This window comes from Eulemur rufifrons, chromosome 7 (genome assembly GCF_041146395.1).
Source record: "Eulemur rufifrons isolate Redbay chromosome 7, OSU_ERuf_1, whole genome shotgun sequence".
NCBI lineage: Eukaryota > Metazoa > Chordata > Mammalia > Primates > Lemuridae > Eulemur > Eulemur rufifrons.
Window position 1 is genome coordinate 271,943,599 of NC_090989.1, and position 27,138 is coordinate 271,970,736.

The window sequence follows — 27,138 nt, forward strand, 5'->3', positions numbered from 1 at the left end:
AAGTGGACATCATGATTTGGAAAAAGGTGTATTGCCAAGGAGTCAGAATGTGGGGTCTGAGAACTTATTCAGTCAGTAATTCTGGGTGTAAAAATGGTCATGTCATTCTTCTCTGAATCTATTTCCCAAACTAAGGGGTTGACTAGCTGATATTCAAGATTACTGATTGTCCTATGATTATGTGAATGTATTTCCTTCCAATCCCACCTGTTGGGCAGCTTCTGTAAGTGTTAGTGTATTCGGGATGAAAGAAGCCATATGGGTAAAATAGCAGTGTCATCGTATCCCCCCCCAACCCCGTGTGAGAATGCGTCAAAAGAACCACAAGGAATTAAGCATAAAGAGTGAAGAAATCTTAACCGAAGAAATATCTTCTTTATCTATGTCCATTTCCTCCCACAAGGAAAAATGGCAGTGTCAGTTGTACATTACATATATCTCTCTCTCATTTTAGTGTTTAATCTTAGCACCTGCACAGCAGAGATCTCTACAATTCATTGCATATGCTTTCTCCCTTCTCCCCCCTCAATACAGCACCTGAGGCCTAAGAAGCAACTCCCTCAAAGCTCCACAAAAGGCTGAGACCCTTCTTCATGACAGAGTATAGAAATAACAAACATGCCCAACGGTTTTATACAGTTGCTAGAACGTTTTAGTTTCCAACAAATGAAGATTTTTCTCCTTTTCTTTGAATATTAATTACATTTTACAAATTTTTCGGGGTTTTTTTGTTTTGTTTTGTTTTGTTCTGTTGTGTTTGTACAACAAAAGGGAAAGTCCATGGCAAGGAGTCCCAGGTTAGCAGAGTTTGGCTGTCATCTGGTCCGACTGTTTGAGGATCTCCGTGTTGTAGAGGTCCAAGGCGTGGTTCACTCTGATGATCTCGCTGTTGGTCAGTTTCAGGCGGTGTTTCAGCATACAGGAGAACAAGTCCAGCTGGGGTTTCCCCGGGGCCACAGGAGGGGCCAGGCGGTTAATTCGGTCCCGAATATCCAACAAGAGGAGCATCACGGACGAGGAAGAATAGAACTGGCCGCCTTGTGTGTAGGACTGGTTGACCTGCTGCACCGCGCTGCGAAGGAGGTCGGCGTTGAACCTCAAGCTGTACCCGAACACCTGCACATCCGAGATCTTGATGTAGAACTGCCTCTTGGAGGGATCGGACAGGTCCACGGGGCCCTGGCCAGTCTCGTTACGCAGCAGAGTAGGTAGCCGAGTCCGACTACGTAGGTAGATGTGGACCGTCTCGAAAAACGTTTTCCACCGATTGCCCAGCAAGAGAGTCCAGTTGTAGCACTGGCTGTTTTGGAGACGGATCTTCTCCCAGCGTGGGTAGCCAAATTCCCCGAAGGGCATGTTCCAGCCCTCCGAATGGCTCCCGCTGAAGGGGTTGACATAGACAAAGAACATGGGGTCCAGGCTGCTGTTGCGCATCTGGCAGATGCGCATGGACATGCCGATCACCATGTGTATGAAGTCCATGCGGTTCTTGTTGCTCTTGAGAGTGAGGGACATGCGCTTGCGCCACCGCGGGTCGAAGAAGGTGTCGAGGCGGATCTCGTTGCTGATGAAGGTGGTGTGCACGTACAGGCGCGAGTCCATCTTCTGCAACAGGTACTTCAGCTCCAGGTCCTGGAAGTCCAGGTCGGTCTCAAAGCTGATGAACTGCTCGCTCCGCTCCGAGTCCACGTTCTGGGGTTCACAGCGGCCTCGGTACAGCTTGTAGCCCTTGTTGCAGGAGCCGCAGAGCGAGATGTTGGCCAGGCTGCACATGGCACAGCTGTTGTTCCCGCCGATGATACAGGGTATGGGGCGCTGGCACAGCGTGGTGCTCCCGTGGCACACGCAGCTCCTCTGGCTCTCCAGGAAGGTTCCCCAAAACCCATTCTCATTACAGTAGAGAAGCGACTGGACCCTTGCAAGCCACTGCTGAATTGTCCTGGGGGACAGAGGGAAAATGGAGAGCGTTACCACCAGGGGCGGGGCTGTGAGTTGTGGTTATCCAACTGATAATGCAAATTGGAGGGCCCAAAGGGTGAAAGGACTGGGCAGAGCGGTTAGGATAGGAAGGGCACTGAATATAAACTGTAGGAACTACATCGTAGTTCCTCCTAATGCCACCAACCAGCTGAATGACATTGTACTTTACCCTTTAAGCCTACAATGTTCTCATCTGCAAAGTGAAGGGGTTGGAGTGAATGTTCTTTGGGGCGCCTTCCTGCTGTGTGATTCCATTACAGGACAGTCCCAAAGAAGAAGTTTGATTCAGGAAATTAAAGTGTCTAAATTCAAATACCCCTTCCAGATGACAACATTGTAAAAAATCAGCAACAGAAAAATCCTTAGGGGTTATTTCTTTTAACTCACATCAGATGTTTCCACCCGCTTCACAGATTCCTCCCATGAGGTTATATGATATCTAACAACTTCAATGAAAACAAATTATATCTTATAATACTATAGAAATCAGGTAGTGCTTGCATAATGAGTATCTTACATGATCTTCACAGTGGTTTTTCAAAACATGTAAGAATGGAGGTTTTTTCCCCCATTTTTCCAGAGCTCCAGACTCTCAATTCAGTGGCTTAGTCATTGCAACCTGTATCTCCAGGCTCTCTACCCATAGCCCCTGCACACTATAAATGATACCAAAGTCTACACCCAGATTTTAGCCACTGAAACATTCCAATGAAGATAGATACTCTATCAGATAAGAAGCAACAGAAGAATAGGTAAAAATATGTAAGGCAGTCAGCTTAGAGGCCTCTCATCTTTCCTCATTTCTGCACAAGTCATCTCTTGGCTGTCTTCCATGCTACCAATAATCCTTTACATGTGTCTAGCACGTTTTACCCTGCACAGGATATATTCCCTCCCATTTTCTCACTTGAGCCTCACAATAACACTCTGAAAATAGCTTGGGACTTGAGGTCAGTCAGAGATAGCCTAAAATCCTGGCTTCTCCACATGCAAGCTGAGGCAATGCTGGGCAGTTTTCTTCGCCTTCCTAATCATCCTTACCACACAGAGCTGTTGTGAGGATTACATGAATTTTTATGTGAAGGCTTAGCTCCAGACTTGGTAGTTAACCAGAGCTTTATAAAAGTTAGGTCTTGTTATTCCTGCAAAGGGATTGTCAGCTCTATTTTATAAACATGGCAATGGAAGTTCAGAGGTGAAATGACGGGCTCGACGTCATACACCCAGTCAGCAGAGAAGTCTCCTGGCTCATAGATATGGCCTTTTGCAATACTATCAAGCGAGAGTCAAGAAAGCCTTTCTTAAGGCTGCAATGTGTGATGGTGATGGTGATGGCAACGGTGTGGGTGGCTCTGATCCCCATTTTATGAAGCTGGACACGGCAGCCGATTTGCACTGGACTCCCTCTGGTAGGGAGGGTTAGAATCCATGGAATCCATTACACTAATGGGCCACAATCACCAAACCACAAACACCAAGAGCCTAATTAAGCAATAGAGCCAAATGTTGAGAAGCATGGGTGTTGGCCCAAGCACGGCTGAGTTCAAAGCTCTGTTTTGTAACCAGGAACAAATCACTTTGTCTCTTTAAGCCTCGGTATCCATATCTAAAATGAGGCTAATACAGCCCATCTTAGGGAGCCGGTGAGAGGATTCAGTGAGATAATACATTTAAAGTGCTTAGAAGAGTCTGGCAGAGAGCAATTATGAAAAAGGTAATAATAAAAAAGTACTCTTATCCCAGAGAATAAGCTCTTCCTTTGAAGGTATTGAGACACTTTCAGGGATTTCGCTATCTCGCTGGAGTTTGAGGAAAAACCATTTTGTCATATCCATTTGAAAATGGATACTGTTGAAATGGCTTCCCAGTATGCCTTGCTCTAAGTGAGTTGCTTATCAGCTGAGAGAAAATGGCGGAATAATTAGTGCCTCTTGAAACCCTGTGCCTTTTAAATCCACAGAACCATCCACACCCCTGGGAATAAGGCCCCCCTCACAACATCCAAAACACTGTACTGAAGCCCCTTGCTTTCTTGTCAGTTTCCCCTCCAGGCTCTTCAGTTTGAGAGGAAGGGTCCCTCTTTCCCAAACTATCTAGCCCAGATCCTGCCTCTATAAATGTCTGCTGAAGGAATGAACAAAGAATATTAATATTTTTCTTCGTAGTTTTCATTAACATTAACAAAAAGAAAAACAAACGCCTCCCTCTCCCCTCGTGACCACAGGATTAGTTTTCCATACCATCCACCCACACAGCTCCAAGCCTCCCCGGTTTCTGCTCCTGAGACCAATCCTATTACAGCCTGGAGAACAGCAGCAGGCCCAGCCTTTGGGACACGGGGCTGGAATGATAATGAGCTGCATGGCTTCCACCTCCCAAACCAGAACATTGACTGGATATTGGGGATGAGTCATCTGATATTTTTGTGAGCTGCAGGGGCCCTCCACGCGGCTCTGATTGCGTGGTTCCTTCTGACGAGAGCGTCATTTCAAAAATGCCTCTTTCAAATGGCCCACACTTGCCCCTGTCACTCCCTCTCCAAGTGACAGGACAGTACCCCATTTAGAGCTCCTCTGTCCCCATCTGCAAGGCATTCTATAACCCCGCAGAGCGCCCCCTTTCTCGTGTCTTATCATTGGGACCCTTTGTCGGGACCACAGCCCCCACTCCTTGAATCAATGCTTCATTGTGGCTGAACTCTCAGAATCCTCGGTGGGGGAAATAAAAGGATGAAAGTTCCTGGTGATGCTGCCATAAGCAACCGAGCTCGTGGCAAATTAGGATTCCGGCCCTGTCGAGCAGGAGGGATTGGGGACAGAGGCCCTCTGAGCCGCATTCGCGAGCTGCATGGCACCTGCATCTCCTGACCTCAGAATAATCACGAGGTTGTGGGCTGTATCAAAGAAGGCATTAATGATATAGCGAGAGGACTTAGAAAGGAGGTGGTGTTCAGGGTGCAGGGAGTGTGAGGCCGGGGGAAAGGGTGGAAGATGGGGATGGGTGACGACGAGAGAGGAGAAAAGGATTTGGTGTTGGAGATGGTGGAGAAAAAGCTAGAGCAGATGAGCAGGCAGGGGCTACGGAGGAGATATTGGACGGGGAGAATGTGAGAGAATGAAATCAGAGTGGGTAGGATAGAAACGGAGAAATTCAGCCAAGCCGTCATCTGTCATAACTCTCAGATTCAGGGAATATGGGCACTGAATGCACCATTTGAGGGCAGGCCCATCATCCGTCCCCCTGCTTTTCTGCAGAGGCCAGTGGTGGTGGGGAGAGTTGGAAAGGGGGAGCAATGTTACCAGTGAATCCTCATCCCAAAGGCCAGTGAACTGTCCTTCAAATTTCAATGTTTCATTTTGAGGTGAAGAATAGAATCCAAAAGTCAAGCTCATTCCATTTCGTGTGTGTTTCTAATACAAGCAAATTCCAATAAGGAGGAAGCAGCCTCAATCAGGTCAATCTCCTATACCTTCTCCATCTCCAGCCAGCGCTCTGAGTAGTAAACCCTGCGTTGATAGTCATGAACCTCGCAAGACTGAATTGCAGGCAGAACCCTACACCAGCTGAGGGGCATCTGTGGCTTACAACGATCGAGTACTCACTGTATACCAGGCGTGGTGCTGGAGGCTCTTCATACTGTTCCCCTGAGCAGCACGTAAAACCATCTCAGGGTTACAGATGAAGATAAATGAGTCCTTGAGAAGTGAGGCAGCTTGTCTGAGATCACAAAGGCACTCCACACTCAAATACCAGCCTTTCTACCTCTGGCCTTGGCACACTTTCTTCTATGTATCATAATGTGAAATTATAATGGTAGGGCTAGCAAGAAGAAGGAAGCGTGCCACAAGAAGAGAAATAAATGGAACTAATGGAAAAACACTAAAAGTTTGAGCTTGTGAAGGGCCTATTATGACATGCCTCACTTCCTCTGGACCTGCCAGGGTCCCTCTTCTCCACTCGTGGATAATTGGGGCTCCCAACAAGTGCATAGAAAGAGGCTGGGGACCAAGGGTAAGAGAGACTGCTATCTATAAATACCATTTCCCAGGCTAGTTGGTGACAGCTTGCCGCAACCCTGGCAACACAGAAGCAGTTTAATAGGCCTGCTCCAGAGGGGAGGGTGTCACAGAGGCTGACACAGTCCCCCTGAAACACAGTCAGTGCGAGGTAGGGGGGAGCAGGTTTCAAAATGCTTTCCTCGGTCCCTAGGGATCCAAAGCATCTTCCATTTGCAGCCAGAGCTGAACTCCAATACATCTAAATCAGCATCTTCCTGTTGGATGGGATTTCAATTCATTCTGATAGGGGCTGGGAGGAGGGGAGGAAGGAGCAAAGAGGAAGGAGAGAAGGGTGGGGGACTGCATTTTCATTTCTAAACTGGAAAACGCTGGAGCCTGATTGATAGGCTCCAAATGAATCAGCTTGGACCACAGAAGCAGAGAACCTTCAAGAAACCTTGGAAATGTCCAGCCCATCTCCCTCATGTTTACACCTGAACACAGAGACTTGGTTGCTAAGGGGTAAGATCAGTGTTTCTTGAGTGCTTTCTACATCATGGTGGTTATCCCTTTATCCTCACACCAACCCCACAAGATAGGACTCTGTTGTGATTTACAGTGCACTAATGAGGGCATTGAAGACCAGAGAGAGACTGTAACTCACCCGTGGTCACACAGCATGGGCAGAGCAGACTAGAGTTCAGGATTTCTGGGTCCAAACCCAGTGAGCTCTCAATGACCCTGCTGCTGTATATTCCTTGCCCTGTAAAACCCCAGACTGGAGGAGAAACTAAGCCCTGGGCCACGGAAACACCTCCGCTGCCCCCCTGCAGGCTCTGTCTTTGCCTCAGCCAGGATTTTCTGGCGATCTGACAGGTCTCCTGGTGACACAGCATGGAGTCACTCGTCATTTGGAGGACAGGAGGCTCTGCCACACAGGGCTTCCAATCAGTGCTTTCAAAGGTACACTTCTCCCTTTCAGAACCCCCCGGCTGGGGAGCCCAGGCTGGGGTTCCTAATTCAAGCAAACTCCCTGCTGATTTTAATTGGAGGTTTTGCCTAAGATGGGAATGCAGAGACAGGCCAGTGGCATTTTAGGGGAGATCATACAAATCGAGTGCCAAGGAGAGAGGGAGAAAAACAGATCTAGGCTAAAATAGAAAGATATAATCCATAACTCCCATTTGCTTACCACGAGCATGTATTTAAAAGTGGAGAGGAAATGAAAAAAAAAAAAAAAAAAGAAATTGGAGTTCTGAATTATTCTTTTATTTATGCCCTGTGCTTCTTCCCTGGCATTTCTTTGACATTGTAATGGGTGTCTGAGTAATTCTGTGAGACTCCACAAAATGTATATTCCATAGACCACAGACTAAACTGGGAAGACAAACAGTTGTTTTTTAGGTTTCTGGTGATGCACTGCTTTTTAGTTGTGCTGTGTATGACTCTGTGTGTGTGTGACTGTGTGTATGTGTGTGTGTGTGTGTGTGTGTGTGTATTTTAAAGGAATAGAGCTGATGAAAAATGAATATGTCAAGTCAATGGTGTCAGAATGCTTGAGGCTCAACTGAAAGGAGGATCAGAAATGTTATGGATGTGCTAGTGTGAATTATAACCAGCCATCAGACCTACTCTGTTCATTATTTTTCCCAGATAAATATTTAGCTTTTAATCATTCCCCTCTTTGAGTTTCTATCTTTGCATTAATAATTCGTTTTTCCTTTTCTCAGTTATTCATTCACATAATGTTAGAGCCTCATTGAGTGACTCATACTAATAAGGAAGAAAAGACCAAAAGAAGATGTTATGGTCTGTCACCATGCTGAAGATGTTTTCTAGTTCGGAATTGTGGTATGAAGGCCATAGGTCTTACTGGGAGGGCAGGGATGCGGGGTGGAGGGAGGAAGGAGGAGAGCAGCAAGGTAGAAATGCAATGGGGTCTTTAAAATTAGGTTGTCAGGAGCTTAATTGGGGAGGATTATGAAACAATTTTTGCAATTACACAGTTCTGTGTCTGGAAGGAGGTGACAGGCAACATCAGCTGCATATTCAAATTCAGCACTTCGCTTTGGGGCATGGAGGTGTTGAAGACAAGTGAAGGAAGGTGCCAGAAGCCTCTTAGGGATGACAGAAGGGCTAAAAACAGCAGGATGCTCCCAGGTGGAGGGAAGCAGGCCTGGTTTATTCCTGGGCGGGAGTCAGGTTGGAGACTGAGAGACTCAGACCAAAAGGCTATCCAGTAAAAAGGGGCTAGTCAGAGTCTCAAGGACGTTAACCCTGAAGTGCAATAATGGCCATCTCTATCAGTAATCTGGGCAGGGAGGTGGGGTGGCCTTACATGTGGGCCCAAGTTAAATAAGTACTGGGTCCTGCTCTACCACTATTTGACAGCGGATATTTGGCCTTAAATAAGTCACCTGACTTCTTTGACCCTCAGTTTTCTTATCTGTCAAATGAGGGAGGATAATGCCTACCTTGCACTTTGTCTGAAGAGCTAGAACTGAACATACAACATTCCTGAGAGGTTTCCAGTGAAAAGAAGCAATGACTGACCATTAACCATTATCATTACCAAGGGCAAAGGATGACCATTATAAACGTCCCAGGTAAAAATATTCCTCTTGGTTATGAGAACAGCCCAGCTGATTATAGCCTAATATCGTCATCTCCCTGGTCATTCACTCCTCATAGTTCTAATGAATGCTGTCACCATGATGCTTGCAGAAGAAAGAGCTAGATGTGAGCTTTGGAGTCAGAAAAAAATGTATATTGAATCATCACTCTGCCATTCATTATTTAACCTTGAGCTAATTGCTTGTCCTTTCTAAGGTTCAGTTTTCTCAACTACAGAATGGAGTAATAATACATTCCTTGTAAAGCTGTTCTGAGGCTCAGATAAGATGATGTATATAAAGCTTCTGACATATAATAGGTGTCTACTGTCTCTTAGGAAAACAAACTATAGTGTTTGTTTTCTCGAACACCTATTATTATATTAGTGTTTGAACTTGCATGGTAAATGGCCCTTTGAAATCAGTAATTATAGACTTAAAAACTCAGAGGGGGAAAGAACTCAACAAGTGCTGCTGGGTCAGTTGAATATCAATATTAAACAAAGGAAATCTTAACAATTAACCTCTTCTGTACTCTAAAATCAAAACAGATGGATTGCAGACATAAATGCAGAAAGTAAAACAACAATCACAGCAACAAAACAGCTTTTGGAAGAAAACACAGGAGAGCACCTTTGTGACACTGGAGTAGGAAAAGATCTTTTAAAAGCACTCACCATGAAAAATTGATTAAGAAGACTACATTAAGATTTTTTTTAATCCATTAAAAGATACGATGAAGAGAGTGAAGAGACAGCTCTCAGTGAGAGAATATATTTGCAATACATCTAGCCAATAAAAGTTTTTATTCATAATACATGCTGAGCTTTGAATGTTTGCATTCTCACAAAATTAATATGTTGAAATCCTAATCCCCAGGGTGATGATATTTGGAGGTGGTGCCTTTGGGAGGTGATTAGGTTATGAGAGTTGAGCTTGCATAGATGCATTTAGTGCCCTTATAAATGAGGCACAATGGAGAGAGACCCTTTGTCTCTTCCACCATTTGAGAACACAGCAAGAAGGTGAACCAGAATGCCCTCACCAGACACTAAATCTGCCAGAACCCTGATCTTGGACTTCCCACCCTCCAGAACTGTGAGAAATAAATTTCTATGGCTTATAAACTACCCAGTCTATGGTATTTTGTTATAGCAGCCTGAGTGGACTAAGACAATACAGAAAGAACAAATCAATGAGAAAAAGGCATATAACCAAAAGGGAAAATAGGCACTTCATAAAAGGGGCTATTCAAAAAGGCCAATAAGCAATGAATTTCCACTTCATTCACTGTCAGGATAAGGCAAATTAAAACTGCAATAAGATACCACTCAGCAGAATGGCTAAAATAAAATTAAAATATAAAATTAAAAAGATGGAAAGCACTAAGTGTTGGCAAGGATGTGAAACAACAGAAACTCTCCTTTGCTACTGGTGGGGTTGAAACTTGCCTCAACAAATTTGTAGAACTGGAAGTATCTACTAAAGTATTTAGTAAGAAGAACCTACGAACACACTATGTCCCAGCAATGCCACTCCTAGTCCCTACCCCACAAAAAGGCATATATATAAGTTCACCAAAAGACACGTGTAAAATTGCAGTACTATTTGTAATCATGACAAAGTGGGGACTGAGCAAATGACCACCAGTGATAGAATAGACCTCTACTCACACAATGCAACGCTCTTGAGGCTGAATGAGACACAACGACACAAAACAACTTGGAGGAATCCATAGAAGAGTGAAAGGGTGAAAGCAGCCAGACACAAATATTAATAGTTCATACTATTATACATAAAAGTATATATACTATATACAAGTATTGATAGTTCATACTATTATATATAAAAGCAAAACTGACCTATTGTGGCTGAGGCAGTTTGAAAAGAAATTCCCTTGAGGAGAAGGTTGATAGCTCTGAGAAGAAGAAGCAGGGGGCTTGTTCAGTGCAGATAATGCCCTAGTTTCTGATCAGGGTGCTGGTTAAATGTGTGAATTCAGTTTCTGAAAATTCATCTTGCTGTACATTTATGTCGTTTTCACTTTCAATATGTATGTACTACCTTCAATTTGTCCCCAAAATTGTCCTATAAAACAACCAGGATAATACTATCAAGGCAGCGACACATTGCATTTTTATACCATCTCCAAACTTTCTAAAGCTCTTCTGCTCTCTAATTTTGATCCTCACAATTTCTCTGTGTCCTAGGCTAGGTTGAGAGGGTATCAGGAATTTCATTTTAACAATATGAAAAATGGAAGCTCAGATAGGAGAAGTAACTTACAGATGATCCCTAGCGACTTGTCACTCACTGGGATTATAACTCACCCAATGCGTGAGTTTGTGGCCGGATGTGGAGGGTGGAGATAGGGAAGGGGACTGGGAGGTGGCTCTGATGGAGGACAAGAAAGAGCTATCCACAGAAATTGTAAGTTAATTCTATTTCTGACTCAATCCCCCGAGCCTGCAGATTCTATTCCAAACAGGAAGTCACTCATGAGCCCCAGGGAGGGGGAAAAAGAAAGAAAAAAACTAGAAACAAAAAAAGGAACTGGAGATGCTTATTGTTTTGCTTTACGTCAGCCAAGTGAGTCAGTTGCCCTACTTGCTACAAATGCAGAATAACAAACAAGGATGGAAATGGAGAGATGCCTACTAGTGCTGGCTTAAATAAACCCTGCACAGCACTCATGGAGAAGTTCGCTCTCTGGCACGCATCACCCTGCCCCTCACCCAGCTTGCACACCCTTGGGTTGCCACTGTATTGGGCCTCACTGCCTTCTTTTTTGGTCCGTAAATAGAAAAGAAATGCCAAAGATATTCTTAGCTGAAAGCTTCATCGACGCATGGCTGCAAGGGCACTTGTAGGCTCCTGTGACTGACAGCTGGCTGCCCTGAGCTAGCCTGGCGTTATTTGTGGGCGTGTACCTCTTATTTAATTGGACAGTTTAATGCACACTTAGGATAAGTCTTCCCCCCACCCCTCATAACACACACACACACACACACACACACACACAAATCACTAGTCAGGGACTATCAAAGTAGCAATTTATTCTGGGGGGAGCTGCCTACGGGTTTAGAGTGACAGAATTTCAGAATCCCAGAGCTGAGTGATGCTTAGGCAAGGCCAGTCCACGTGATAGATGGAAAACAAAGCTCAGAGACATTAAGTGACTTGCTTGAGGTCACACAAGTTGGACCTGGAAACCCAGAACCAGAATCTTCCCCTGAGGAAGGATCTTGTACACTGCCAAAAATTTATATTGTTCATCTTGCTTCCAGCCTTTTCTAAAGGGACCTACAACATTCTACCTAAATGACTGTGCACTGAGTGAAGGAAATAATAACACCAAAGATTTTTGGACAGTGGCTGTGAACTAATTCCAGGAGATTCAAAATGTCACTGTGGTCTGCCAGTGAGAATAAGAGTTTACAGAGGTCAGGTGATCAATGGAGTTTTAGCTGAGGTCTATCTCACAGTGGGTTAAGTGGCTATTTCCTGTGGTATTTCCCTAGTTCTAGAATGCACATTCAGGATTATTCCATAGTTGAGATACTCAGCAGCTAGTAGAATTCCCTTCCTTCCCTCTTCTGGTACTCACAGTATATATATATATATATACACACACACACACATACACACACACACACACACACACCCATCAAATAATAGAATAATGGTAGCTTATGGGACGTTCTCCCCTCTTTAACCCCTTCCAAGACCAACAAGAAACAACAAAAACAATGACAACAAACAACAAAACATGTACCTGGGGGAAGCATATAGCAAAGGGCTTAAATCTTAAGATAAATCCACTAAACCTGCAGGTATGTTAGGGACTAGGCCACACAGCAGCAGGTGAGTGGCAGGCAAGGAGCAAGCAAAGCTTCATCTGTATTTACAGCCGCTCGCCATCACTCACATCACCACCTGAGCTCCACCTCCTGTGCCATCAGCATTACGGTGATTCTGCATTATGGTGAGTTGTATACTTATTTCATTTCTATCATACATTACAATGTAATAATAATATAAATAAAGTACACAATGAATGTAATGCTTTTGAATCATCCCCAAACCATTCCCAACTGCACCCCACCCCCTGCCCCATCTGTGGAAAAATTGTCTTCCATGAAACCAGCCCCTGATGCCAAAAAAATTAGGGACCACTGCACTAAACAATAATATTGATTGATTAGGTTTTAAAGGACAATTTCTCATTACAAAAAGTTTCCTCACCAGGTCTCTGAAGAGTATACTCCTCTGTGTACTGAAATGTATTACAGCTTGTGGTCAGCAAGATGGTTGACCATAGGTGCCTTCTGAGTACCTGGACCAACTTGGTGCCTCAACCTCAGGGAACCGGAGCTTTGGCACAGGGGAGCAGCTGTGATCCCAGCGCCCAAGTCCATGCAGCGCCCTAACCCTTGGGGACCAGGCACTCCAGCCCAGCAGAGAAGCCATCCTGAGCTGGCAGAGCAGCCTTGCACTTTTGGTGCCTGAACCAACTGGTATCTTGTCCTCAGGTAATTGGAGTTTTGACTTAGGGAAGTAGCCCATAACCCAGGTGCTCAAGCCCACACGGTACCTGTCCCCTCCAGGGAAGTATAGCCTTGGTTGCTCTGTATCACACTTTCCTCCATGCCAGACTGCTGCAGTACCCTGCCTCTTTGGATATGGAGCAGCCTTCTGGAATCTGAGCTGCTGAGGTGCTCCCCAGCCCTGGGGAGTGAAGCCCACATTGCACTGTTCCCACACCCTGTTGCCCAAGCCACAGCTGCACCCTGCCATTCCTAGGTTCTTGATTCCACTGCACCCAGCTTCACAGAGCATGGGCCACTATTGTGTCCAGGGTCCAGAGTCAGCACTACACAGTATCCTCTTTCCTGATGTCTGAGTTGCCACAGTCCCTGTTGGCTCTGAAACCCACACTGCAGGTGTGCCCTGCTCCTTGGGGCCTGAGCCTCTGGAACACCCCTTCCATCTTGCCATACCAGTGCCCGATCCTGTCACTGAGGATCAGAGTCATAGCTACATCCTGGCCCTCTGAGTCTGAGTTATTGAGGAGTGCCTCAGAATCACAGAGCAGGACCTCAGTCCACTGCTTGGTAAGAGTTGTGTCTACCCATGCTTAAGACAGTGAACCTGCATCCATGTCACAGGTGTCATAGTAGGTCAACAAAACACTATGCCCAGGAGCCCAGCTCCACAGCCACTCAAGCATCTGTGCCCTTGAACACAGTGCCACTGTATATTCCCTGTGGCCTGTATTAGACCCAACACCAATATTCAACTCAGCTAAGCTTTCCTGCTGTGGGGAAAATAAGAACAAGAGGACCCCTAAAGCTCTTGCCACTGATAATCTTAATAGTCTACCTTGCCACCACCGCTGCCACAAACTCCTGCAGACCAGATCATTAAGTCATCTGCAGCAATCATTGACATCGATTACCTCTGAACAAGGTGCACAAAACTATATTATTGTAACCACGCAGAACCAGAGCTAAGGCACCCTATCCAAATGACACTCTAGGACCCCTCTACAGGTGAAAATCTTTCCCTACAAAAGCCATTCTATAAAACTGTAAGATGTGACTATTTCAGCAGATGCCCAGATGTAAACACAATAATACAAGAAACATGTAAAAACAAGAAAACAAAACACCAATGGAGCACAAGAATTCTCCAAGAACTGATACCCCTCCAGTGGAAATTTATGAATTGCCTAAGAAGGAATTCAAAATAATGATCTTAAGAAAACTCAGTGGCTAGACAATTCAATGAAATCAGGAAAGTAGTTCATGTGCTGAATGAGAAATTCAACAAACAGATAGATATCATAAAAGAGAACTACACAGAAATCTTGGAGATGAAGAATTCAATGAATGGATTAAAAAATACAAGTGAGAGCTTCAATGGCAGATGAAATCAAGCAGAAGGAAGGGATCTGAACTTGAAGACAGGTCTTTCAAAATAATCCAGTAAGAGTAGAATAAAAAAGAAAAAAAATGAAAAAAGCGAATAAAGCTTGCAGGACTTATGGGACATTAAGGAAACAAATATTTACATGAAGGAAGGGATAAGAGATTAAGAAAGGCACAGAGAGCTTATTTAACAAAATAAGTTTAAAAAATTTCCCAAGACTTGGGAAATTTTGGACATCCAGATCCACAAAGCTCATAGGTTCCCAAACAGGTTTGACCTAAAGAGATCCTCACCAAGGCATACTGTATAGTAACTAAAATGTCAAAAGTCAAATAGAGAGAATTTTTAAAGGAGCAAGAGAAAAGCAACAGAGGCAAATAAGAGAATTCCATTAGAATAGCGGCGAATTTCTCAGCAGTAAACTTGCAAGCCAGGACAAAATGGGATAATATATCCAAAGTGATGAAAGAAAAAAAAAATTATCAGCCAAGAATATTATACTTAGCAAAGCCAACCTTCAAAAACAAAGGAGAAATAAAAACAAGAAAAAGCTGATGGAATTCACCACCTCTAGATCAGCCTTACAAAAAATGCGAAGGGAGTGCTTCAGCCGGAAGTGGAAAGCTGATAATCACTATTGTGAAAACATTAAACCATAAAACTCACTGGTAGAGATAAATTCATAATTAAGTTGAGAATACCCTACTACTATAATGGTGGTTTATAAATTGACCTAATCTCTAGTATGAAGATTAACATTTAAAATGGTCAAAAATAACTATAGGCACAAGGAGTTCTTCAGGAATACTCAATAAAAAAGATATAAATGTGGCAATAAAAACATAAATTGTATTGGGAGAAGAGTAAAAGTCTAGAGTATTTGTATGTGGCTGAAATTAAATTATCAGCTTAAAATAGTCTATTATAACTGTAAGGTGTTTTATGTAAGCTTCACAGTAACCACAAAGAAAAAAAAAAAAACTATAGCAGTCACACAAAAGAGAAAGAGAAAGGAATCCAAGTTTAGAACTGCAGAAAATCACTAAACCACAAAGGTAAACAAGCAAGGAAGGAACAAAGGATCTACAATACAACCAGAAAACAATTAATAAATGGCAAGAGTAAGTCTTTACCTATGAATAATAACCTTGAATGTAAATGGATTAAATTCTCCAGTCAAAAGACAGAGAGTGGCTGAATAGATTTTTAAAAAACTCACAATATCTACCAATGTGCTACCTACAAGAGCTTAGTTTTAGTTTTAAAGACACACGTTGGTAGAGAGCAAAGGGGTATAAGAATATATTTCTTGCAAGTAGCAACCAAAGAGAGCAGGGGTTGCTATACTTATGTTAGGTAAAATGGACTTCAAGTCAAAAATTATTTCAAGAGACAAAGATGGTCATTACTTAATAATAAACGGTCAATTCATCAAGAGAACATCACTGTAAATATATATGCACACAATATTGGAACACCTAAATATAAAAAGCAAATATTAATGGACATGAAATACAAGAATAGAGGACTTCAATACCCACACTTTCAACAATGTATAGAATAACCAGGCAGAAAATTAACAAGAATATACTGGATTTGAACTGCACTTTAAATCAAATGGACCTAACAGACATATGTAGAACTTTGCATCCAGCAGCAGTAGAATACACATTCTTTTCTAGAGCACGTGGAACATTCCCCAAGACAGACCATATGTTAGGCCACAAAATAAATTTTAACAAATTCAGGAATATTAAAATCATATCTAATATTGTTTCCAACCACAATGGTATGAAACTAGAAATCAGCAACAAGAGGAACTTGGAAAATTCAGAAATATGTGGAAATTAAACAATATGCTTCTAAACAATGAGAGGGTTACAGAAGAGATCAAAATGGAAATTAAAAAATATCTTGAAACAAACAACAATGGAAACATGAAATATCAAAGCCTATGGGATACATCAAATGAAGTTTTAAGAGGAAAGTTTATAGCAATAAATGTCAATAGTAAAAAGACAAAAGATCTCAAATAAATTAGCCTAACATTATACCTCAAGAGGCTAGAAAAAGAACTAAACCCAAAATCAACAGAAGGAAGGAAAAAATAAAGATCACAACAGAAATAAATCAAATAGAGAACAGAAAAATCATAGAAAAAAAAATGAATGAAACCAAAATTTGGTTCTTTAAAAAAAATGAACAAAACCCTAGCTAGACTAAGAAAAAAAAGAGAAAAAATTCAAATAAATAAAATCAGAAATGAAAGTGGCGACATTACAACAGATGTCTCAGAAATAAAAAGGCTCATAAAAGACTATTATGAACAATTATATAACAACAAATTGGATAACCTAGAGAAAATGGATGAATTCCTGGAAAATTCAATGTACCAAGGTTGAATCAGGAAAAAACAGAAAGCTTGAACAGACCAATAACAAACAAAGAGACTGAAGTAGCAATTAAAAACATTCCAACAAAGAAAAACCCAGGACCAGATGGCTTCATGGCTGAATTCTATCAAACATTCAAAGAAGAATTATTACCAATACTTCTTAAACTTTTCCAAAAAATAGGGCTAAATGGATGATTCCAAACACATGTTATGAGACCAGCATCACCTTCATACCTAAGCCAGACAAAGACACTGAAAAAAATAAAATAAAATGAAAAACCGCAGGTCAGTATCTCTGATGAACATTGATGTAAAAATCTTCAATAAAATATTAGCAAAGTTAATTTAACAACATATCAAGAAGGCTGTACATTATGATCAAATGTGTTTATCTGTGGCATGCAACTCTGGTTTACCACATGCAAATCAATCAATGTAATACAGCACATTAACAGAATGAAAGATCAAAACAACATGATCATCTCATTTGATGCAAAAATAGTATGTGACAAAGTTCAAAATTTTTTTTGGTAAATCTCTTATTACTTTAAATATAGAAAGAAAATTTCTCAACATAATGAAGGCTATTTATGAAAAACCCACAGCTAACATCATAATCAAGAGGAAACAATGGAAAGCTTTTCTACTAATATCTGGAACAAGGCAGGCATGTCCATTCTCACCACTCTGTTCAACATAGTCCTGGAAGTACTAGCAAGACCCAAGTAGACAAGAAAAAATAAATAAACAAAAGGCATCCAGATTGGAAAGCAAGAAGTAAAATTACCTCTATTTGCAAATGACATGATTTTATATGTAGAAAATCTCAAAGATTCCAACAAAAAAAAAAACCTGTTATAACTAATAAATTAAGTTTCAGAACACTAAATCAATATACAAAAATCAGTAGCATTTCTATACACAATGACCCAGGTGAAAAAGAAATCAAGAAAATAATCTCATTTACAATCGCATCAAAAAATAAAATAGAATAAAATACATAGGAATAAATTTAACTAAGGCGATGAAAGATTTTCATGCTGACAACTATAAAAGAAAGAAATTAAAGACAAAATAAATTAAAGATGGAAAAAGTAAATAGAAAGATATCCTGTGTTCATGGATGAAAAGAATTAATATTGCTAAAATGTCCATACTACCCAAAGCAATACACAAATTTAATACTATTCCTATCAAAATTTCATGGCATTTTTCACAGAAATTGAAAAAAATAATCTTAAAATTTATATGGGACCAAAAAATAAACAAACAAAATCCTGAATAGCCAAAGAAATACTGAGGGGGGAAAAAAAAAACAACAACAATAATAAAAAAAAACCCACAAAGTTGGAGACATTACACTTCCTGATTTCAAATTGTACTATAAGCTATAGTAATCAAAACAATATGGCACTGGCATAAAAACAGAAACACAGATTAATGGAACAGAATAAAGAGGCCAGAAATAAATCTAATCACATACGGCCAACTGATTTTCAACAAAGGCAGCAAGAAGACACAACAGGAAAAGGATAGAATCTTCAATAAATGGTGCTTGGAAAACAAAATTTCCATTTGCAAAAGAATGAAGCTAGACTCTTATCTTACTACCATACACAAAAATCAAGGTAAAATGGATAAAAGACCTATGTAAGACCAGAAAAAATAAAACTCCTAGAAGAGAACATAGGTGGAAAACTCCTCAACATTGGCCTTAGCAATGATTATTTGGATATCACACCAAAGCTCAGGCTACAAAAGCAAAAATAAATAAACAGTACTACATCAAACTAAAAAGCTTCTGCACAGCAAAGGTAACATTCAACAAAATGAAAAGACAACCTCCAGACTGGGAAAAAGCAGTTGCAAACCACATATTTGATAAGGGATTAAAAGTCAAAATTTATACATAACTCTTATAATTCAGTAGCAGAAAAACAACCTGATTTAAAAATGGGCAAAGGATCTGAACAGACATTTCTCCAAAGAAGACATAAAAATAGCCAACAGGTATATGAAAAGGTGCTCAACATCATTAATTATCAGGTAAATGCAAATTAAAACCACTATATCAGCTCACATTCATAAGGATGGCTATTATTAAAAAGACAAGAGATAACAAATGTTGACAAGGGTCTGCAGAAAAGCGAACCCTCGTACAGTATTTGTGTGAATGTAGGTTGGTACAACATTAGGAAAAACAATGTGGAGGTTCCTAAAGAAATTAAAAACAGAATCATACGATCCAGCAATCTCTCTTCTGGGTACATACCCTAAGGAAATGAAATCATCAAATAAAGATATCTTCATTCCTGTGTTCATTGCAGTACTATTCACAACACAGAAGATATGGAAACAACCTAAATGTTCATCAGGGAAAGAACTGGTAAAGAAAACGTGGTATGCATTCATTCCTCAGCATACACTGGGAATTGGTTCCAATACCCACCCACCGCCACCCCACCCCACCCCCAGACCCAAAATCCGAGGATGCTCAGGTCCTTTATACAAAATGGTATAGTAATTGCATATAACTTATGCAACTACTCCTGTATACTTTAAATCATCTTTAGATTACTTAGAGTACATAATACAATGTGAATGCTATGTAAACAGCTGTTATACTGAATTTTTATTTGTATTATTTTTATTGTTGAATTGTTATTTTTTTAAAAACTATTTTCTATTCACAGTTGGTTGAATCTATGGATGCTGAACCTGTGGGTACAGAGGGCCAACTACACATATATGATGGGATATTATTCAGCCTCAAACATGGATATCCTGTCATTTGCTGCAACATGAGTGGACCTAAAAGACAGTATGCTAAGTGAAATAAGCCAGAAACAGAAAGAAAAACATTGCATGACTTCGCTTATATGCAGAATAAAAAAGAGCTCAAGTACACAGAGATAGAGAATGTAACAGTGGTTACCGTGGTGGAGGGAGAGGAGGAGAAAATAGAGACATGTGAATCAAAGGATACAAAATAGCAGATAAGTAGGGTAAACAAGTTAAAAGAAGTAACATACAACCTGAGGACTAAAGTAAATAAAATCATATTGTAATTGTATTATGGACTATTGTTAAATAAGTAGATTTTAGCTGCTCTTGTCACAAAAAACTAACATTTACTTCTTAATAATGGTACCTATGATTTAATATTATTATCAATAATATAGCTTTCATAATTGGTAATAGTTTTATAAAAAATAGGTATAAATATAAAAGTATCTGAAAAAGACGTTGGCCAAATGTAACTCTGAAGTAGCATATGATATGTTCATATCCCACCATCCCCCAATTTCAGACCGTGGTAGGGATATAAGTGTTACTTTTTCCCCTGTTATGTATTGAGAATATCGAATTTTGCAGAATTTTAATGTTACTATGTTAACATTTAATAGTGGGTAAACTGAAGATTACCTCTCTGTGTAATTTCTGGTATAAAGGAATAAACAAATAAATAACTAATTTTTCATAAAGGAAAAAAAAGTAACTACATGAGATGATAGATATGTTAATCTGCTTCACTCTAGCAACCATTTTACTATCTATATGTTTCCCAAAACATATTTGTTGTAAACCTCAAATATAAACAATAAAATTTATTTTTTTAAAGTGGTTGTAAAAAAAGTAAATAAAATTACACTGGAAAAATGAACAAATGAAAAACTCACTACATATATAGTGTCAGGTGGCTACAGATCCTTTGATATTTCTCTCATAGAGACAAGAGGTCTATGTCCTCTTCCCTTAAATCTGGACAGATCTTACCACTGCTGTGACCAATATAACAAGGCAGAAGCGACTGACACGCTTAATGGACTAGACCTGAAAAGACAAGAAGCCTTTCACCTCCTGTCTCCTCTTGGGGCTCTGAGACCCATTCTGCACAATCTGACTCCCCTGCTAGAGGACCACATGGTGAAACCTTGGAGAGGGAGAGCTGCCCAGCTGGGCCCAGCATTCTGGTCATCTCTGCTCTAGACATGCCAGTGAAGCCTTCTTGGAACCTTCAGCCCAACCCAGCTGAACATCTGTGAGAGACCGCAGTCAACTCCATGATGGACAGAGGAATCACCCAGCCAATCCCAGGATGAATTCCTGACCCACAGATCTGGAGCAGAATATAACAATTGGTACTTTAAGCCCCTAAATTTGGGTCAATTTGTTATACAGAAATAGATATTCAGAACACTATATATTATATTATGAGCCCCAAAGAGGACTCAGGATATCTCTTCTCCATTCCATAATATTACCACTAAGCTACACTACTGTATGAGGGAGAATTCTAAAAATGCCTTTTTCCTCCCCAAGGTTCCAGACTCTAATCCCTAGGACCTATCATTGTTTTATAAAATATCACTCTCGTAATTGTGTTCTTTTATACAGCACAGCTGGCCTAAAGAGAAAGATTATCTTAGTGCACCTAATCTAATCAGATGTGTCCCTTTAGATGCAGAGAGTTTTCTCTGTCTGTTGGCAGAAGAACTCAGAGAGGTCTGAGGCATGAGAAGGACCCGCCGCACCTTCGTTCCTTAGAGGGCCATGTGGAAGGACTGGAGAACGGCCTCTAGGAGCTCAGAGCAAATACCGGCCAACAACCAGCAGGGAAACAGTGACCTCAGTCCTACAACCACAAAGAATGGAATTTTGTCAGCATCCTGAAAGAGCTTGGAAGTAGATTCTTCCCCAGAGCCTAATAGTGAGAGCCTGGTTTGCCCAATACCCTGATGTCAGCCTGTGAAGCCTAAACAGAAGAGCCAGCCATACCACGCTCAGACTTCTGACCCCTGGAAACTGTGAGATAATATATCTGTGTTGTTTTAAGCCTTTCAATTTGTGCTGACTTGTTACATAGCAATACAAAACTAATATAGTTACTCTGGACAAGATAATTCTCCACTCCGTCTCATTTTACTCTTTTTTTTTATTTTTGCATATTATGGGGGTACAAATGTTTAGGTTATGTATGTTGCCCTTGTCCCCCTCATTTTACTCTTTAATAAAATGATGGGACTAAATGGGATGATCTTTTAGGTCTTCTTTCAGATATGAAATCTTATGATTTCATAATTTTAGGTGATTTAGCCTCCCTGAGCCTCAGATTCCTAAGGCAAAGCACAGGTGTAAGACCAGTCCTGGGCCAGTTTTATTTTATCTGCTAGATCTCGAGCTCTCTGTGAACAGAGACACTCACTGTCTTGTTCACTACTGTACCACTGCCCCTGTATACTGCCTGGCACTTACTAGGTACTCACTATTTGCTGAATGAACAAATGAATGGATGAATAAATAAAGATTCACTATAAATATTACTGTAAATATTCTTTGACAAGAAAAGAGGACTATGCCTATGTCTGATGGCGGCGGAAAAAGAAATATTATTTTATAATCTTAGGCAAGTCATTAATTTCTGTGAACCTTAGTTTTCTCACCTGCAAATGGGGAGACTAATCTTGGCTCTAGTTTGCCCACAGGTTATTCCGATCAGATAAGATCATCAATGTGAAAGCCCTTTGCAAATGTTTAAAAAAAAAAAAAAAAAAAAACTATAAGAAGGTATTTGTCTTGGTAATAGTTTACTTTTTAAGGTTAGGGATGTCCCTAAACCACAGGGGGTAAATTTATTTCCTAATTATACCAGAAATAGAGCACTTTCCCGCTGCTACTTTGGCAGCTGCTGGTTAGCTGCCATGCCACCTCTCAGCGGGGGCGGTACCTGCAGGGAGACAAAGCCATTAGCATCTGCTTAAGCAGAAGGTGTTAGAAATGCATCTCCAAGAAGACTGAAGGATGCGGATCTCTACTGACAAGAAGGGAAATCACAACCTCTGACATCACACCCAACAATCTGGGTCATTGCCTCTTCCTCTGGTGTAAATCACTCTTTTCCAAGGCTGTGTTCTGAGGAACCCAATCTCTTGAAAAACTCCAAGAAGAAAGGTTGTATGGCCAAATAAATTTACAAAATATACAAACTTAACTCATTCTCTATTTATTGCTTTTTTTTTTTAGTTCAACATTTTCTAAATGGATTCAACCAGACATTACTCCCCCCCACCACCACTTCATTTTATCCTACAGCTTTCACTCAGGAGAACCCGTATTTGCTTAGTTTCTACCAAGTGCATAGAGTGAGGTGAGACCATATTTATGGCAGTGGGGGAAGTGTTCTCATCCCCAGGCCAGTGACATGAGTATCATCTATGACCTTGGACCCATCTCGGACCTACTGAATCCAAAGTCTTGGGCACAGGGCTCAACAATCTGTGTTCAAAAAGCCGGGTGATTGTGATGCCAACTCCAGTTTGACGAGCACTGCTCTAATCCACACATCGGTGGTAACATTCACGTCAACACAAGGAAGAAATCCTGAATCCTTTTATATCTGGAAGAGAGATTTCATTATTTTCCAGTTCAGCTTTCAAATGGCTCCCAGAGAACACACACTAAACCACAGCTTCCCTTCTATTTCACACCCACACTGGCTTCCCACTCGCCTAAAGGACAAGATACAAACTCCAAAGCTAAGTATTCAATTCCTCCAAAGTTCATCCCAACACACAAGTCTGACCTTATTCAATAATAAGAAGCACTAAGTGCTAATATTTATTCACCATTTACTATATGATAAAAATACTGCATATGTATCTTGGGTGGTCCTTAAACCACCTTGGAAGGAGATCCTGTTATTATCCTCATTTTAGAGCCAGAAGACACTGAGCTCACAGCTCACCGGAATTTACCACCAGACTTTCAGGTACAAAAGCCCACATACTTAGTCTTGATTAATACTCTCGCTCTGATTTCTGATTTTGCCTTTCTGGATGAAATTAACCTCACAATGTACTGTTCATAAAGTATATGTTGTTTTCTTGAATGGAAAATCATCCTCTTCACTGCGAATCTTTGGCATAATCATCCCTCACCTCCCATCTCAAATGTTCCCTCACCTCAGTTCTGCAAATGCTGTGTCGTGATGCACCAGGCACTTTATCTATCACTGAGGATATACTGGTTAGCAAGAAAAACAGGGCCTCTACCCTCCCAGAGTTTGTGGTCAAGTAGGAGTAGTCTGGGCTTAAAACATCATTGCAAATAAGGCAAGTGTTAGCAAAAAAGAAAAAAAAAGATACTTGAGATGCAGTAAAAGCATATAATGGGGGGGTGCAACCTGGTCCAGCGTGCCAGGCCAGGCATTCCTAAGAAACCAGGGTACAATCTCGAATTTAAAGGGTGACTATAGTAACACAGGCAAAGAGTGAATCACATTCTGCAGTCTTCCCGGAGGGAAGGTATTTCTCTCTCTTCTCTTGCAGCATTTACCTTCACATGCTATTCAAACTCTGTCTGTCTGATATGGCAAGCATAGTAAAACCTATTTTATAGGGTTGTCGTGAGGATTAAATAAGTGACTATATGTAAAGCCTTTACAACTGTATCTGCTACATAATAAATGATCAATATGTTTTAACTATTATTATCATTATTCATTATTTTTTCTTAGTGTATAAACCTGAGTAAGTTGCTCTACTAATAGGGATAAGTTACTAGGAATAAGAGCGTCTGTGTCAAATGAGACAAGCTCTTAGAATTGACCTCCCTGTGAGTGACTGACAGAAAACTGACACTCTCCCGTCCTTCAGATAAACGTGGTCTGTGATGCTCCGAGAACACTGAATGCTCCTGGCTGGTTGGTTGCACTCCCATATGCTTCTGTTCCCACCGAGGAATAAGCACACTTCCTGACAGTCACTTTTGTTTATTCCCAAACCTGTTGGTGTCAGTTGTATTTGCTATTATTATCCCATGGAATTAAAAGTGAAAAAAAAAAATCATTGAAATGTGAGTTGCTTTTTTTCCTGTGGAAACATTTGAATTCTGTGAGAAAACTCTATAAAGACCAACTACCGACAACTATGGCCACCAATATAAACAAAGGGGAAGTAACTGAAAAAGATGAGGAGGGTTCACAAAAATCTAGAAACATTTAGATTGTTTCTTGAGTCTAAGCTGTTGCTTCACTTTGGATAAACCAAAGTTGGAAATACACAGCTATGGCTGTGGTTTATACAAGAAAGCCAGTAGAATATCAAGTAGAATATACCAACACCCTCAAAAAAGATGTTAACCTTATGTCAAAAGGCTGGCCAAGAAATGTACATTTAAATGTTTTAAGTTAAAATAAAATGTATAGCAGCTATACATTTTAGGATTTTCTACTTTAACTTCACTTTTTCAACTAACTGACTAACTACTACCGGTCTCTAGTTTTGTCTAATACAGAGTCTTGTGCTTGGCCTTTGTACTGTGTGATAAATCTGGCCTGTGTTCTCTAGTTGGCTTTCCGAGGCCAGCTACTATTGTTATGTCCATCACGCCAAGCAGGAAACTGAAGCGTAGGCATCTAAATACTGTGCCAAGTTGACATGGATAGTGAGTGGTCGTCACACACCTTGGCCGGTCAGGCTCTAGTCTAAAGTCTTAACTATCTTAGGTTCTCTTTCCTCTCTACTATAAGATTACATTTTGTGAGGCTCATGCTTTATCTTATACAACAGAAACATCCCTTTCTCAGAAGCAGAAACAGTGTCGTCATCAAATATCTACAGTCTGCTACCGCTGTGCTCTTGATTATATTATTATATCTGTGCATTTCTTGATAAGTGATGAAGAGTTTTTACATATATCACATACATTGACTAGGGTGTCAGCTCTGTGGGACAGCTATTCTTATTATCCTAGCCATACAGATGAGAAAACAGAGGGCTCAGGTGGGTTTGGAGACTTTTGGAGGTCACACATCTAATAAATGAGAGAGCCGGGACTGTCAGTCTAATAAACTGAAACTGACTTGAGTTCAATAAAATATAAGAAACCATATCCCTCTGTCCCACTGCAGGAGTCTATGGAGATTAAATCCAGACGCAAGTAAGTATAGGGTTCAGAGAGAAGAATCAAAACCAGTGTGGACATTGAGGGTCAATAGAACAGAGATAACCATTATCCTCGTAGCCAGAATCTTTCTACAGACACCAATTAAACACTGTATGGAGCAGGAAATATGTTAAAAGCTGACATGGGTTCAGAAGCTATGGCCCCAAGATTGGAGCCTGAGGTTGCTGCCCCCAAGAGATTTTCATCTCAACAATGCATAATTACATTGAGCATGGCGAAGGCCCGGACTGCTGGGTGAAGGCCACATGAATTTGAGAAGTAAAAATAAACCAAAGACCAAGAGTCATTGGAAAATGCAAATAATTACACTGCCTGCCCTCAAGTTAAGCTTCCGTGGATCTGCTCTGCCTCACAATACTATAATCTCTAAAAAATCAGGTGATAGCAGGAGGTAGGGAAGAAACATCAAGTCACACTGACATTAAGCACTTACTTGATGCTAGGAATTTTATTTCATTTTATTGAATTTAATAGTGTCTGTTTTCTTTTTGTTTGTTTGTTTGTTTCTTTCTTTTTTTTTTCCCAATAGGGAACATTTCCCAAAGTAACAGCGTTAGCAACAGATACTTTCAGTATTTGGATTCCGGTCAGTTAAAGACAATTTCTATTTGCAGTCTCCTTTTTACCAAACTGCCTGGACTGTCATCGGAGGGCCTGAATTTTAGTCACACCCTGTTCACAAATTCCCTGAGTGACCTTGGACAAGTCACTTAAAGTCCTTTGTTCTTCATCTCTCGATTTGCAAATGAGGAAGGCAATCTAATTACAGTCAACATATGTGGAAAATACACAGACTATTTACATATGATAATGAGACTTGATTTTCAGAAGATTATGTCAACATGCCTTTGGGGCACACTCTGAGTAGAAAATAATCTATGTGTCAATGCAATGAACAAAGTTTTTTGAATAGCGATTGTGCGCCAGGTCCTGTACTAGGAAATTATAAGAATAAAGTTATGAAGATTATATGAAAAGACGCAGGTGTAGACCTGATAGTCTCATGGGAGAGACGGGCATTAATAAATAGACATAAAAGAAATATAATGGTAACTGGGATTTGGGATTCAACCGGGAAGTTAGAATGCTAAGAAAGCACATGAAACAAGTCCTGACACAACCTTTCAATTAAAAGAACAGCTGAGCTGAGATCTAAAGGGTAGGTAGTATCCTAAAGCTATTCTGGTGAAGGAAAAAGGAAGGTGCATTCCAAGTGGAAAGAACAGCCTGCATGAAGCCTTTGGAATGAGGGACG

The 27,138-nt window shown here is 40.8% G+C and overlaps 1 protein-coding gene across 1 annotated transcript in view; it reads right to left on the minus strand.

The window, feature by feature from the left end:
* Positions 1-350: 350 nt before the first annotated feature.
* Positions 351-27,138, minus strand: part of BRINP1 (BMP/retinoic acid inducible neural specific 1) — a 177,793-nt gene continuing 151,005 nt past the window's right edge. Inside the window, exon 8 of the mRNA XM_069474599.1 lies at positions 351-1,939. Within this exon, the coding sequence (XP_069330700.1) occupies positions 799-1,939 (1,141 nt within the window). The 3' untranslated portion in view covers positions 351-798. The remainder of the gene's footprint in view (positions 1,940-27,138) is intronic.